Source organism: Seriola aureovittata, chromosome 5 (assembly GCF_021018895.1).
Source record: "Seriola aureovittata isolate HTS-2021-v1 ecotype China chromosome 5, ASM2101889v1, whole genome shotgun sequence".
In the NCBI taxonomy this organism is placed as follows: domain Eukaryota; kingdom Metazoa; phylum Chordata; class Actinopteri; order Carangiformes; family Carangidae; genus Seriola; species Seriola aureovittata.
In genome coordinates, this window is record NC_079368.1 from 27,482,242 (window position 1) to 27,499,685 (window position 17,444).

The 17,444-nt window shown below is 41.4% G+C and overlaps 1 protein-coding gene across 3 annotated transcripts in view; it reads right to left on the reverse strand.

Annotated features, from left to right (window-relative positions):
• The window catches only part of grid2 (glutamate receptor, ionotropic, delta 2), a 469,811-nt gene that overhangs the window by 190,272 nt on the left and 262,095 nt on the right, over positions 1-17,444 (reverse strand). For all 3 annotated transcript variants that reach the window (XM_056376388.1, XM_056376390.1, XM_056376391.1), the window contains exon 3: positions 8,900-9,187. In XM_056376388.1, the coding sequence (XP_056232363.1) occupies positions 8,900-9,187 (288 nt within the window). The remainder of the gene's footprint in view (positions 1-8,899; positions 9,188-17,444) is intronic.

Sequence of the window (17,444 nt, forward strand, 5' to 3'; positions counted from 1 at the left end):
AAAGAACATAACCTGCTTAGAGCACCTTCCACCACCTTACAATATGCCATTATTGTTTTTCAAATGTTAAAAGTGGAACTGAAGTGTCATTTTGCAAAGAAAACTCGATCAACTGGAATGGTTTCCATAATTCCTTATAAAACAAGGTTGAGGTATAGTTAGGGTCTCTGTGTCCCTTTCCCCTATTCGTCAGGCTTCCCTTCTTTCCCCTCTATTCCATCTATCCCCCAAGTCCCTGGCTCAAAGTGAAAGCTAGGGGTAATGTAGTGTAGCAGCCAACAGCACACAGGGATTTCACCTGCATGTACCGGCCAGCTCAGAGGCAGTCTGTCTGTGTTCAGAAACCTCCACTCCTTCCTCCCCTGCCTGCTTTCGCCTCATCCTTCTCTCTTCCCTTGGCTTTTCATTTGAAACCTCCCTCAGTTTCCCCAGTTAGCTTTTTGTTCTCTCGGGCTGAATCTCTTTTTGAGAGTGTGTGAAGTTTAAGCTGTTATACCACTCTGAAAAAGGCAGGCTCTCTGTCATGTGTTGTGTCCGACAATTCAAGACAAGAAAGTTGTTTTTGCATCTCACCAACAGTTAGTGCTCGTTTCTTTTAACTCTCAAACAGACTTGATCCTGAACACGATCTTTCTCTCACCTTAACCAAGTAGTTTTAGCTAATGCAAATGGTATTTTATTTTTTGCAATTTGTCAGTTAAGTGATTTCATTATGCACTGCACAGAAAATATTACCAAAGAAGAAAAGTGAAAAATGGCTGGTCAAGACAATGCATAGGTCTTTGTGCAATTACTTACCTTCTAAGCAAAAAATAATGGGCTGCTGGAGTCTGCACTGTGAATACCCCATTAAAACGAGGAAAAAAAGGAGGATAAAACATTGATGTGAAACTTGCACTGTGAAAGAACAGAAATGGACCAACAGTCCAAAAGAAGGTGTTAACACATCTGATACTAGACGAGATTCCCCCGAGTGTGGAGAAAGAGGGAAACATCAAACATCTGCAAATGAGGTTCAGTCTAAGTAACTCCTTGGTTGTCTGTCAGAGCCTCTCTGTCTCCCTGTTCTCCCTCTTTCATTCCCTCTGCTTGACTTGCAAATCTTCTCCATCTTCAAAATAATAAAAAAAATACCAAAGTTTGGGACTGTACACTTTTCTCTTTGCATCTGACTTTATAGTTTCAGGCCGTCTTCCTTCCTGTCCTTCTGTTTAGTTTCAACCCTCCTCTCTCTGCCCGAGGCGTTTAAAGCCTGGGCTTGTAGCTTTTGATAGAATTGGGGAATAGCCAAGCTTAACTGGTAGTGATTTTAGAAAAATCTATCCATCCATCCATCCATCCATCCATCCATCCATCCATCCTTCCATCCATCCATCCATCCATGCCAGCAGGGAGTGAGGCTTGATTGCCCATTGTCCATATCATAATGCAAGTTTTTTTGCTGCCATGGAATCCATGCTGACATGAATTAGTTTCGCTCAGTGGGTAAGGCAAGCTGGAGGACCAGTGGGGTAAGTGTGACACTGCATCACATTTCTATCCATTTAAAGCCAGCGTGATGGACAGAGGCCAAAATGGTTAGCAGAGTAAAAATGTAATCTCAGTAGATGGTAGTACATTTCAGTGTTTTATACCAGTATTGTTTTTTCCCCATTGTGGAAGATATTGTTATCTAAAGTTTAAATACTACTCAGTTCCTGTAAGGACCAATAGATGTTACCAACAAACTTTTATTATAGGGAAGTAGGTGCAGTCTTACTCCTCTCCCCCTCTCCCTGCCATGTTTTTAGCAACAGGTTAACATACAATCGCCATACAGAGTAGTCACCCACTAAAACTTTACATTTGATATATATGGATATAATTAGGATTTTATCGACCCTGAACAGAAAAAAATAAATTAAGGCACCATGGTTGCAACTATATTTAACTTTCAAGAAAGCGTTATGGAAAGGAGAAAGAACAATAATTTTTGTGCAACTGCCTCTCATGCTATCGCCATCCCATTCTGTTCTGCTGTTAGACGAACATCCTTATCTATTTGCTTTGTCTTTCCCCTCAGCGTTTACTTCTGGCTATCCTTATCCCTGCCCCAGGCATTTCACTGTTGTATGGCTCAAAGGCAGTGGTTCTTAAAATATGGATTGAGCCTCAAAACGGACTACGGGCCTGCTTCTCGTAAGCCTAGGTCTAGAGAATTCATATCTCAGTTAGCGCTGGGGCTGAAAATGTTGAAGTAGCCAGCCCTCGGAATCTGAACCTAAATTTGGGAAATTTACCTCCTTATTGGAAATAAAATGCTTTAAGCCCCAAAGCATCACCACTCCTCCCGGCTGCCTATCGGGCTCTAAATCATCTATTCCTTTAGATCTGAGTGCCTGTCTCCGTCCACCGCTTTATTTTGCTTCTTCTCTTTCACTCTTTTTTTCTCAAAGCCCCAGGCTTCGCATTCCCAGAGTCCCCACAGAGAGCTTAACTAACACTTGTAAAAAACCAACACTCTATAAAAGGCTTGGCACCTTTTAGGCGTGCATCACCTTCCCTATCTCCCCAAATCTTCTCTGACTTTTAATCCCCCTCACACCCCACATATCCTCTTCTCTGCCTTTCACATACCTTATGTGCCTAAACTTCTCTCCACTTCCCTCATCTCCCTTCTTTCTTGTTTTCTTCCATTTTTTAAGGCCTATTTTGATCTTGGCATTCCTATGCCTTGAGCTGCTTTGTTATTGTCTAAACTGCAAATACTATTTGATGATAATCAGTACTCAGTTGGTGTAAAGGATTTTAGGTGCAAGCACATTTTTCTCCCAAACAAGTGCTCTGAGATTCTAACCCCCAGTGACCGCTGGATGTGGTTGTGTTGTGTTCTGACTCTGTTGCCAGAGGCAATCCTCTGCCATTCTTTTTGCTGCACCAATGTCCACATCTATAAAGCATGAAATCCCCCCCTGAATGTAAATAAATGTGTATGTTTATTGACAGTTTACATGTATTGGCTAGATTTTTGTGCTTGTTTATACCACTTCTCCTCCTGAGTCTGTGAAGTAGAAAAAGGAATGCTATTATGTTCCTTTCTGCTAATAAATCCCATTCACGAAATAATACAGATATGGTACAATAGCACTACAGTAATTAGCACTGTAAAGCACAAGCACAAAGTAACTGGGTAAGAGGGCAAGACACTAGACTGTTTTCCACACGGCACTCTGCAGCATGATTAAGTTCAATTCATTCCTTTCCTGAGGTTGCTGCCCACTCTGCCCTTCTCCGTCTTCAACTCTACTTTTTGCTGCTTGAGAGATTTCACCTCCAGTGTCCTCCAAGGATGATCCAGCTACTTCTCTGTGGTCACACCCTTCTGTAAAATGTTTTAAACCCTGTTTTTTTTTGTTTTTTTTAAGTTGTTTTTGTGTTTATCTGCTTTCCTGACTGGCTTTTACTCTGCCCTACCTGATCTACTATGCCCTTAGATCTCTGTCCCTATCCCCTTTCTGTTTTACTATTTCTGTTTTCCTTTATATATTCACAATCTCTTTTATCTCGTTTTCTCTCTTGTTCTCTGAAGGATTTTACTCTGGAAGAGACAAAGTAAGACATGACCTCCCTGTATAAAGCTTGTAGATCTTTGGTGTTTGGTTCATGAGTGTACCTGTTTGCCTCCATTCCTCTGAATCTGCCTTTATCATCAACTTTCCCACGTCTCGCTTGGCATAGCTTTTATGTATTTTTCACCTCCTCTTTCACCTCCCACCAGTCTTCCCCCCTGTGGCGTCTCTGGGCTTCACTGCTGTTAAAAAAGATATCCATCTAAGCATTCATCTCTCATCATTCCTTGTTCTCTTTCCCCTGTCTCTATAAACAACTTCATGCTCGTCAGTTTCGTCATGCTCTCCGTTCTCTATTTTATTCCTCAATTTTGTCCCTTGCAATTCAGATACGATTCAAATGTGGCAGCTCATCACTTCCAGGTACGGTCCAGACAAACATCCATGTAAAAGGCTTATGGATTTGCAGATGTTTGCCTCATTAATCCTCCTTTCTTCTTCCCCTTCACTCTGCCGCCACAAGTTCTCTGTGCCTTTTGTGTCACTGGTGCTCTGAGTCATATCCTCCCACAGTATTGGCTGTGTGACATAATAGGTCTGTACATGGAAACTTCAAAGCAAATATAGTTTCAGTAATACATTTTCAAAAAAAGAAGAAGATCAAATTGGAAAACAATATTTTAACAATCTTCTATATTTTTAATCGTACAAGAGTTTTATAGAAAAGGCACAAAAATCCATCACTGAAGGTACAACTACTCAGCTATTGTGTGTATATCTAAATGTTTTGACATATTTGAAATATACTGAAAATAACACTAAGCCAACAACCGGGGTATACTGACAACAGTCTCATCCGTCAGAGAAATATGTAGCTCAATATGTTAAATAAGTGAATTTTAAGATGATTTTCAAGCAGTAAGGAAAAGTGATTTATAAATGATTTCAATCTAACCCGTTATTATTCAGTATTTCTTCATTCACGGAAGTCAAAGCATTTCAAAAAGAAAAAAACGCAGAACTATCCTCCCCCGTGCTCCTGCTGTACCCTCCTGTTCTTAGTCTCCGCTTGATGTGTTACTACATGAAACCTGCAGAGATCAAATTGACAGTGGGATTTTACTACTATGAGTCTCCTTTAAGGGAAACCTCGACATTGCAAATTTCAGACTGTTTTTTTCATCAGTGTCTTTACACTGTAAAGTTCTACATGTAATCCATTTAAGATAAAAATCAGATTTTGTATCCATCTTTTCTTTAACAACATAATGCCCAGTCCCTTTCCTTCTTTCTCACTTTCATTTTCTCTCCTTTTTCTCTGCTCATTAAATACCTCCCCCTGTCTGCCCTGTCAAGTATTTTTCTTTGTTCACCTCTACAAAGAGGCAGATGCAACAAGGTGATGTGACACTCTTCAACGTAACACCAATAGGCCCAATGTGGGACAGATTCTTCTTTATATGAACCCAAAGCTAGTGGTTGACATTTTCCACTGAAAAGAATTTGGAGTTTTACATTGTTCTCATCCGTCCTATCACTCACTAATGAGCTAATCGTTAATGCGAATGTAAAGGGAGGCAGATTTCAAGGTATGAAATTGTTTTTAAAACTATTAACATGCTTCATTACGTTGTGTGCAAGGTGAGAGAGCCATGTTTAATGACCATGGGCATGGGTTACAACCTGAACACCAACTCACAATACTTTTAGCACATGGCACAGGCCCAAGACACTGCGGCATCACTGCATTATGACAAACTGGGCCTGGTATAAATGGCATACTCGTGAGGTGGGCACCGATTTACCAAATTGGTTTCATATTTAATTAAAAAACTTCTGCTAAAATATTTATAAGTACTGATTCGGATCATACACTCAGCATGCAGGTAATGGAAAACACGCTGAAAGGACCAGGCTGACATTTTAAAGAGTTGCCCCTTTGACCACCTAAGCCAATGTGTGACAAGTATCATCTTTGTGAGGGGAAAACCTGTATCCCACGTGAATGCATTTAATCCTAACCCTATCCCCAATTTATGTTCTAAATAGCCAATATAAAGACATATAGCTGTTTCTGTGGAGCCAACGTTTCTCACATAATTACCATTTTGTGTGTAGAGCTCATTGTTGTAGTACTAATAGTCGTGACTTGAAATGGACTTGAGGATTGACTGCATTCAGACTTGGAAGTTGGAGACAAGCATTCTGCTTTTTTTGTTAATGGCGGTGCATGGGTTTTCACATGCTTGTGAGGTCATTTGTTTGGCTATTGCGTCACACACAGTAAATAAACTCCCTATGAAATGGTGACAGCTGTGCACTCTCGGACGCAACTCGGATTCTTCTTTGGTGCCTCAGACTTGGACACTGACTCGTATCAAGTCTCGACTTGGAGTCTTTAGGTTTAATGATTCAACTACTTCAATGGTAGATCTTCAACTTTTAGTGCTATGTTTACCGTTGATGATATTTAAGGCCTTTTATCATTATTACTCACTTTCACTTTTATTAAGTAAAGCAAATCTGTCCAAAATAAAAGCACTTTTATTTTCTCCTAATACAAGAGTGGCAACCTAACAAGCATCACAGTTTCAAACAGCTCTTTCGTTCAGCTATAACCTTTTAATAGTGTGCCTCAGGCCCCTCTTGTCATTGGCTAAAAGCAAAACAAAACAAATCATCTTAATGTCAACAGTGTTATTACCACTAAGTGGTACTTCCCACATTTGCTCAACAAGGCCAGTGTTGCTCTGACTGTATTATAGGCAAGGTCACTCAGCAGGTAACATGTCACTCATGTTTTCAATATATATCAGGTTTTATAGCGCGAATACAATACACCTGAGGTAAGACTGAAAGGGAGCGAAAGCAAAAACAGAGATGCTGTCAGGAAAAGTAAGACAGACAAGAAAGGAAGATGGACGGGGAGGGAGAGATAAACTATGAGAGGAAAGAGAGAGGGAGATAATAGAGAGAAAACATGTGTTCTCAGTGTCCGGAACGCACCAGTAGAGCTGAAAATAGGGATTGGGACAGTTGCACCGTAGCTTCATTTAAGAGGACACACTCGGCTGTCTGTTCTCTAAAGAACTCTCCTTGTACAGAGGCGAGGCCTTTTGGGAACATTACTATCATCTTAAAAGGCCATCTCTGTCTCTCTGCCTCGCTTTCTTGCTCTCTCTCTCGCTCCCTCTCTCTCGCTCTCTGTCTCTCGTGCTCTTGCTTCTCCCTTCTCTCCTTGAACATGGGGTGAGGCCATTAGGGAAAAACAGCGATATCTTTAAAGGGCCTTCTTTGGCTGAGAGCACAGCACTGCCAAAACCCAGAGGAACCATGTGCTGAATCAGTGGTCACAGAGCACAGAGGGGATAGAGGGATTTAAGTGGGGTAAGAACATGCGTGTCTTTGTGTGCATGAAAACGTGTGTGTGTGTGTGTGTGTGTGTGTGTGTGTGTGTATGGGGTGTATTATGTAGATATTATGTGTGAACTATGCCACATTGGGGGACAAATTTTGAATTCAAACCAGTTGACTGAAGGTTGTCTTAGCTAGGTGAAAAATGCTGTTCTTACTTCCAGTCTTTAGGGTTAGGATAAGGTTAAAGTAAAAGCCTTTTCCCAAAAGGAATGACTTCATTTGTGGGTAATTGCAATGCAACCTTTAAGAGGCTGATCTCATGGTGTGCACTGGAGGCTTTTGCAATAGTGCAGAACTTTGGTGAAAAAAAAAAAACAAAAACCCAGAAACAGTTGCTGCAGATTTCCCTTAAACTGAAGAAGCAAAAAGCAAAAATAAAGACCAATAAGATTCTGCACATATCTGTACTTGTAAGTTATATACCCATGTGCAAACAACCTTCATGTGTCATGATAAAAGTTAACAGAAACTAAACAGTGAAATAGACACAAAGTCAGGCCAGTACTTGACGCACTTCCATTGTTTTACTGTATACCTGTAGTCTGCCAATTACTCCACAGATTAGATGGAAATCCTCTTTCCAAATGTTGCTCAGCGTTGATGTAATTTAATTTACTGCGCTGATGTCTGCAGTGTGGGACTAGCATTTCCAGATGGGCCACATTAGCCACCATTCAATATTCATCTGATATAAACTGTATGGTAGAGCTCACTAGTTAGAATACACTCTCATATGACATATTCAATACACTGATAAAATGCTTTAATGCTGTGAAAGATTGAAGGGAAGCCTGCAAAATGCTAAACAATTCCACTGAAGAGATCACTTTGGAGATCGATGCATACAACACATTAATTGTGTTAATTGACTACAGTGAGGGAAATGGAGCCACATTATGGCTATAAGGGGTAAATCAACACTGAATCAGCAAAGACAGAAAGCTATTACACTGTTCTCTATGGGCTTTAACTTTTAGGCGTGGTATATTTCTGTCTACTCACTAATGAGTGATGTCACAGCTGGTGTTTTCCATTAGATACTTGTTTTGACGTCACTCACTGGGGTCTGATCCAAGATGCAACAGTTTCAGCAGCAGTGCACCAGCAGTGTACTCCTCTGTATGACTCAGAGTAAACTTATCTTTACACATAATCGTGGTGCCAGAACAAAGAAGGCGGCGCGGTACCATGACGGGAAAAAGTGGGGAAGACCTAACAAGATATGACAATGCTAACGTGTTGTAGGTTGGGGTCAGAAATTATACTTAGGCCCTGAATGTACAATACAGACAAACACACCTACACAGGTGAATACACCTGTACAAGCACAGAAAACCCCAAAACAATATTTCTGTAGAAGGAAGCTAAGAGACTGAAGAAACAAAGTGGCACTTTATAAAAGGGACATAGAGTGTTTCTTGTCTAATGTTAGAGTTAATGGACTGGAAAGAGAGAGGGCGTGGAGACAGAGAGACACACAGAAAGAGGGTAAAATGAGACAGGCAGACAGACTGATGCGTCACCAGCATGAAGATGTATAAAAATACACATAAAAAGATGGACGAAAAAATACCCAGGATGCACACGTGTGCACCTATTTCTGTGTTTCTCTGTATATGCATACACATATCCATGTCTGCCTCGGCATCCATATGTTTTTTTTTTGCCTGTAACATGGAGGCAAGGGAAGAGAGAGCGATGTTTTTGACTTGACTATACACCTATTACCTCTCTAATGTCCTATCATGCTGGGAAACCATTGATACTGCTACATCAGATAAATTCAAAATTCACACAACACCAGTTTCATAGATTAGACCTATGATAGATGTTAGCTCAAGTGAATCACCTTCCTAGATAGATAGATAGATAGATAGATAGATAGATAGAGTGAAGATTGGTATCAGTAAAAGCTGTCTTGAATGTTTCCTTACCAAAATCAGAATCATAGAAGAGGATGAACTTCTGCCAGCTGTACTCAGACACCACTTGCATGATGACCTCATTGAGATAGACAGGTGGGCGGACCATTAGGGTGTAGTCATCTGTTCCAGGGACGCGACTGGTTGGTGGGCAGGCGGAGCGGGGTGTTCCTGCTGGGGAACGCTGGATAAAGAGGTGGGGGATGTGCATGGCATCGGCCAGAGTCTGAAGGCTGCCCGCCGACATGCAGCCGATGGAACTGACCAGGGCCAGGATACCACGGTTCATCAGCTCACAGGCTGGAAGGAGGAGAGGGAGGCAGCAGAGAAAGAAGGAAAAGGGAGAAGGAAAACAGAAGAGGAATGTTTTATTTTCCAAAGCATAGAAAGGCAATGATTCTACTATTCATTTCATCCCAGGACGCAATAGTGGTGTAAAAAAAAAAAAAAAATCTGTTACAACTGTGCGCAATACCAAGTCATATTTTTGATCCCAGTAATTATTTGTGCGAAGAGTGCAGCAAGGAAAATAATTCTTATTCTACAGGTCACCACACTGCAGCACCAACTGGAAGAGACAAGGAAATTGTTTGCTTGTTTCCACATGCATTGCATAGTTATTTTGAGAACCAAAGCTGTTAGAGTCATACACAACCTGCTCCGTGGCAACTAGAAATAGAGAGGGATGGAAATGGAAACAGAGGTATACATGCACAGATAAAGACATATGGCAGCAGAGAAGGAGCATACTGAGTCCTACATGTAAAAACCCGCTATAAGACAAAAGGAGACTTTTTTTCTGCACTACTCCTTTTCAATAAATACAGGCAAACCTTTAAAAGCTTCAAAACCTTCTTATTTCAAGCTGTCACAGAGTGATGTCAGCCACGTTAGCAATGGATAGCGACACGGACATGATAAAAATAGGGGTTTGTGTATAAAACTTACATGTAAGTTATAATAACATAAAACTAAACATGTATTCACAGACAGACACATGAGACTTATATGATAAAGGATGACTGCATCACTAAAATGCTTGCTGGAGAACTTTCTTGCCAGCTAATATTATATTACAGTCAGAGCACAACCCCCATTTCCAGTTTTCCATACTGACAAAAGCAACCATCTGCTGACAGCAAGCACCATTCTAGCTACTGAATCAAAGTTAAGTCAAGCCTTAAGCCTGAAGTGCTACAGTCACATTATTAATTGACCTCCAGGCTACTTCCTGACAATACTATATAAAGCAGTCTTGTATAGAAAACCGTGATAATATGCCTCTATAAAAAAAAAGTGTATTAAAAGTCGTGCTATAAAACCGCATTGTAAAATATTTCCTTCTTGTGAGAGAGACTATCCACAATCCCCCAGTTGTTTGTGCTCTGCTGCACTAAATGCTCCCGTGCTCTGAAACACAATCTGTGCTTATTTCACCTCCTTTTCCTCCCTTCAACTTTTCATCCTTGCTAGGCCTCTAGTGCTGTCAAAAACACCTCTACCTCCTACCCTCTCAACCCACTCCCCTATAATCTCCCTTCTTGTCCAAAACAGCCCCTCTGAGTGCTTACCTTTCAGCCCTAATCATTTCAGAGCTGCAGTCTTGCAGTGATTTTCATTTTAGTTGCCTTACAGCGACCACAGAATGTTGTACACTGTCCTCAGTTCGGAGTCATCTGCCTTTCCCTTCCACCTCCTTTCCAACATCTCTTCTTCAGCATCTTTCCCATTCCACCCACCTGTTTGTTTACCCTCATGGCAACACAAACATCCATCTATCCTCTTTCCTTCCCTTACTCCAGCCATTTTTTGATTCATCACCTCTTTATTCCTTTATTTTTTTGCACACATCATCGCCTGCCACAGTCAGCTCTTCCTATGCATTTACCCACATGGCTACCCGTGGTTTGCCCTTATGTCCTTGCCCCAATTTTCCATCCCTCATTCATCCTGATCCTCATTTCATCCCTCACTTCTGCTCCCACGTTGCTCCTCACCATGTCCTTCTGTGTACTAAGCACCAGACTTAGGCGTTTATTTCACTTTTAGCAGAGACCTAAAAGACCTGTCACACAAAAGCTGGTGGAAAAATAAGTTTAAAGACAGTACAGTGAACACAAACACACACACACGCACGCAAGCACGCACGCACACACACACATAAACGGTGTGATGACAATGTACAATAGCAAGAGAGCACAATCTAAAACACACACAGTGAGCCTGTATAATGCCTCACAGAGTAATCTGTTGACACTGCAAAAATAAAGCCAGAGAAAGAAAGAAAGTTTCCAAGAAAGAAAAGCCTTAGGAGATTCATGGTGCTTAGAAAAGAAGAATAAAACATTGTATGTGTGCATGTGTGTCTAAGACAGAGAGACACAGAGAGAAAGAGATAGAGAGAACATGAAAGCTATACAGAATGACAATGTCTTCCATGTCAACTGGTTTTCACAAAAACATGATGAGTTGGATTTCAAAGTGGTTCGTGAGGCTGAACCCTCAAATCGTGACGAACCCAAGAATATGCGTGTGTGTCTGTGTATTAATGATGCACAACGTGAAATCTGCTTCACTGCTTTTGTTGTTTAACTGCGTAGTTCAAGTTTCACTGACTTAACTTGGACACATTACTTTTGAGGTGTCAACCGGAAACTGATCTCATCTGACGCTTGTCTTGAAAAAGTTTGCACTAGTAAACAACAACAAAAAAAAAAGCTTAATGCACAAGATTAAAGATATTCTGTGGCTGGTCCACTCAATTAAATAACAGCTTATAAGGTAAATTGGTTGCAGTTGTCACACAAGTCTTAAGCAGTTCAGTGACATAAATCTAATTTGGAGGCAATAACTATGGATATTATGAACACAAAACCCATTCTTTAATTAACTGGCAATAGTTTGTTAGGAACGATTTTCCTTTTTAGCAATAGCTAAAGGGTTATTTCAGGCTACCATTTCCTCATGCACTGATGTAGATGATTAATGAAGCTCAAGCAGTTTCAATCTCACTTGTGCAAGTCCACATTTTGAGGAATTAATTAAAGTGTAACAATATATGATTAAACTTCACTAAGTCTCAGTGTACTGCTTAGTCATGGCCATTATTCTTAAAACCAATGAGCCCAGGATTCATCTTCTATCTACTATCACCTCAGTGTTTGAGCATATGCATGCCTGCGGGTGTGTGTGGGAAGGTGCACCTGTGGATATATTTATGCGTACATTAAGTGTGAATGCATTTTATGCCTGTGTATGTGAGTTTGCTTTCGTCTGAATATTTCAGCTGCATAAGCCAGTCCTGTATCATAAGCTACATTATTCAGATTCCACATCCCTATTATAGCGGTCATGCTAACTAACGCTTTAGCCGCCTTGCTCTAGTCTAGCTATAGCGCATTAGCTTAGCATCATCAAGGCTTTGGCTAATGGAAGGCTTTGCTAATCCTCTACTTATTAGGGCACTTTGGAGAATTAGTGCCCTCATCCTCTCTACATCACACACTCTTGAGTCTGCAGGGGGCTTTCTAAGCACTAGGCTCATTAATACTCTTTGCTAATGACTTAAAGGGCCCGTTGCGTTAACCCAGCCCAATTTTACATCACTCTGAAGTAGGCAACAGTTAAAGGAGAGTGAAAATGAGAAAGCTGGTGGCTGGTGCAGTAAAACGTGTGTGTAGTCACTTTGAAGAGTTTGACAGGACCTAACAAAAACACACCTTGCTGACGTTATGAAATGTTTAGAAGTATATGAATAATTCTAAAAAGTCATGCCTGAGCGACTAAATACGAGCTGAATGTTAAGCTGCACAGACGGATAACGTTACACCCGGCTAACACTGTGTACAATGACTGCACTTTGAGCACAAAGACAGGTTTCGATTTCAGAGGGAGAGCGAGAGAGAGAGAGAGAGAGAGAGAGGTGTGTAGGAGTGCAAACAAATATAAAACGTAGCCATTCGGAATCTTTCACCTATCATCCTGAACCATAACCACCCACTAAACCACACTCACACATCACCACCATCATCGTCGTCACCAACCCACACACAAGAGCTCACACACAGCCCTCCTGTACACGAGCAGTATTCTGACGCATGATAAATCATTCTGGGATCAATCTCGCTAAAGCAGCTAAGACCTGTCAAGCGGTCCTGCAGAGGTGTTTATTTGAGGGATGTACATGTCAGTCAAACACACAGACATGGACACATCCAGGAGTTCAGACTGTCAGCCACGGGGATTACAGTAGGACTCATCTACTTTGCTAATTCATCAGCTCTATTTATTTATTCATTTTTGCTGGGATGTCATCATACCAGTGTGGGAGTCCATCTCTTCATCAGACTTTGTTCGCGACTTCCGTTTTTTCAGAATTAAATGCTTGATTGATCCTGCGAGACTGCGACTCCACAACTCGCAAAATGAGATAAATCAAGTGCTTTCTCCTGATTTTTTCTTATATTCAAAGTGTATTGAACCGCTGCCTCACACGGGTGATGTTTATATGCAGACATTTTTGACGCATGTTCTGTATGTCAGTGTGGATTTTACACGTGTTGTCTGCAACAGAGCATGTTATTGAGCTCTCTCTCCCTTCTCTTCTCGGTCTGTCAGAACAAATGGACTGCAAGTACTTCACCTGCACCCAGGTGTGACTGATTCTTCTCTCTATCTGTGTTTCTCCACGCAGCTCTCCACCTACCACACACTCACACAAACCATTCACACTTCATCACTCTGATTCATAGTCATCCAGTTTCTGCGGCCCAGTGACTGAGGATGGATAGCGAGAGGAAAGTGAGAGGGGCGGGAAGAAAGGAAAAATCAATACCTGAAGAAAAACAGATAAAACTGTGCATGTGCACCCGTATCTTTAGAATATTTCTTGAGTAAGTTAGAAACTATAAGTGACAACACTGGTCACACAGCTTTAAATGGAGTAAAACATATAAATACTCAGTCACGCACCATTTAGTTTGCATGTCTCATTTAAAACCCCTTAAACTATCACTGGGTCAATACCAGCCAAAAGGCGTTAGTATAAATTGACATACAATAGATATATAGAAAACAGTAGATATATAGAAAACACATAGTAACACTTTGTGTGACATGTCATAAGTCTCATTGCAATCTCATAGCAACAGCAGCTGTTCACTATAGCCAGGTAGCAGGTAGAGTGTGGTGGGATGGGGATCATATCAGATACGCATGTTTCCTTTTTTTTTCGGGTTATGGTTTAGCTGACAGGAACAAGGACAACTCAATTTGTTTTCAACATGAGAGAAATTCTCAATTATGTAAAGCAATAAGCTGAAAGAAAAGACAGAGCCTATCTGCTGGCTGTAAGATGAGTATGTAATCATAATCAAGTGTTTGGCTTCCTCAGAAATGCACTGACGGAGTGAGAGGAAGACCTCGCCAGCGCCCGCAGCACTGTCGTAGCCGAGAGTGTATCTTCATGTCTAGTATGTGAGTGCGTGTATCTGTGTGTGGATGACCTACTTGTGTCTGCGTATTGTTTCATGTATTGTTCCAGATCCACGGCTCCAAACTGCTGCCATGCACTGTGCCATACACGGCTAAGCACTGAGTGGCAGAGAGAGATGCTTACTCACACAGCTGGCAGGCTGAAAATGTGCTCTGCTCTATATATGCCTCTGTGTGTGTGTGTGTGTGTGTGTGTGTGTGTGTGTGTGTGTGGAGTGCTGGTTTGCTGATATACACTCCTTGAGGGAATTAGCGCTTGAATTAATGTGGTCAGGGAGGTAGCATGAGCAAAAGATAACATGCCCTTTTCGACTTTGTTTCTCTAGAAATTTATCACAGTAAGTTCTCTGACTGCTGGCACTTCCTGTTGCTGAAAATACCAGACCAACGATTTCTCGCAAACACAATCTGTTCTTATTCCTGCCCCCAGTACGCCTACCCACCCCATACCCTGTTCCCATTAACATTTAATGGACCCCCTTTGGTCCCTTCATCTTGTCACATTTAACATCATCTATTCCTAGCCAGTCTTTGTGCCCGGGAGATGTATACATCCTCTCTTTCATCCAGCCTCTTTTTTTGTCTGCTCTGTAACTCCATCTGTGTCTCCTCTCCCCATTCCCTTCAACTGCCCCTCAATTCAGTCCCCCTTACCACTGTATTTATCCAGTTACTGCACTCACCGTTATCACACTCCCCAGATGAATGCCCCCTCTCCCTTTTTCTCCAATCCTCATCTCTCTTTTTTCTCTCTTTAATTTATACTTTAACTCCACCACTATTCCTCTGCTTTGTCTCTTCTTTATTTTTTTAAATAACCCTTTCTTTTACCCAACTCATATTTCTACCACGTCCTCTTTTTGTATCCCTCCTCTCCACCATTACCTCGCTCTATTCAGAGTCAACAGTATAATTTCCCTAGGTTTTAGCTTCTGGTGTTGTTGGGCATAACAGATAAATGCCTCTTACTCACACTCTGCTCTCCTGGATCTTGTCTCTTCTCCACCCCTCATTGATCTGTCCTTCCTTCACCTTTTGCCACCCATCCAGACTCAACTAAATTATTTACTCCATTATCCGAGATTGGTGCGTGTACAGTGTACCATTTAGGGCTAGTTCATCTTTTCTTGGCTCCATCCATATATCCATCAACTCTATTGCTTGTTAAATCCAATCAAAATGTAGCTTGTGCACTTTTTCCTCTAGTGTCTACTTAATTCTCTCTTAAAACTTTGTGCCCTCCTTCCCTTATCCTTTGCTTTAAAGGTCCCATGTTGAAGAAAGTGAGACTTTCAAGTCTTTTTGTTTATAAGGCAGGTCTAGGTGTTGTGTAAAAACTGTGAGAGTAAAAACCCACATCCCGTATTCAGAAACTCAGCCTTAATCAGACCATCAGGACTTTGTTAAGTTTGTGATGTTACAACGAAACAGCAGCTGCCCAGTTGTAACAGTACAAGTAACAGCCGCCACGCCGCAACATGTAGACGTTTCTTTCATGCACTCGCCTTAACCGTCTCCAGCGGTGTCTCATCTGCAGTCCCAATAAACCCCATTTAAAAACTCCACACAGTCTGGCAGCGATGGAAAGGTGGACTGCGTCCGATCCTTCTCCTGGTAATCCACTCACCAAATTCCACTCTTGCTGTCCCTGCAGCCCACCACCTCCCTGATGTCTCCAATGGTCTCAGACTCTGCAGCCATGCATGATCCTCTGTCTGGCCTTCACACACACAGGCACTGTACCAGTCTGCCCGGAGGATCTAATAGTTAGAGGTGCGCTAGAGGCAAAGACAGTGAGCTCCACCACTCCTGCATTGGACCTGAATGCTGCAACACTGCAGACAGTCACCCCAATGCTGCCAGATGATCCAGGGGTTTGGCAGGCCTAAGGCTGGAGCATTTTAATCCGAATTGGTGGTCTGTTGAGCTCATTTCAGCACGTGCTGCCCATCGCCATTTGCCGGTGGGTTTTCACAAACCTCCAGTAGTAGTACAACTCATTACCTGCGGTCAGCCAATCAGAAGAGAGTCTCATTGGCTGACCAACTTGTTCAAGAGCTCCAGAGAGAAGCATGAGAAAGGAGATGTAAAACTATATGAGATGGTTTTTGGTACTGAAACCCACAAATATATCTCATGGATAGCAAAACATCAAATAAAACACTGGAAAAGTGGAGGTGGAAATACAGGACCTTTAACATCAATTTATCCAGCTTTTCCACAAACAGTAATCTACAACAATTAACTATACTGTATGTGAGTTTAACCTTTCCTCCACTGATATGAGATAATAAAGATTCAACCTACACCCATGAAGGCTTTAAGATCTCACTGCAGAAGAAGAAGAGACAAGAAGAGCTGAAATGTAAGAGGAGTGCAACTTTTCTACTAAAACCCAAATATTAAAATAAATTTAAAGGATGTACTGTGATGAAAAGCAGCACTGTACAAGTATCTTATCAAAGTGCTCGTGACAGTGTTTGATTGGCATCTTTATATGCAACTTAATCATAGGAAATTAACATCCCTCCTCTTTTTAATTTTATCTGTTCTTCTCATCTCTTCTGCTCTTCCCTCCATTTTATTCCTGAATCCATTCCACATTAAAGAGCCTTTTCAAAGCAAGTCAAAAATCATTTTGCAGTTTTATGCACATTTGTCTTTCATACCAAGGCTGGTGTTAATTGTGCATTAAGAAAAATAAAAAATGAAACGTCTGGCTACCTCCTCCTGTGCTCTATGAATTGGTAGAGAAACTCCATTGCCTTCATGTAATTTTTTCATTTTCTTTTCTTGCTGCCTGCCCACTTTTAGTATCATATACCTCTCTTTTTCTCCTGATACTAATAACATACACCCACCGTCCACATTCTCCAGGTTGTCAGCAGTTTTTCTGCCATGTGTTTCACCTCAGTCCTGTAACCGCTACCCCCCTTTGTCATGCTAAATTATCAGCGGTTCATGTTAGCAGTAGCTAAAAATAACATTTAGCAAAAAAATTTTAATGCTTCACAGAGCTTTTTATTAAACAGAAAGAAGGTACAGAATCAAAATAAAGTGCCCT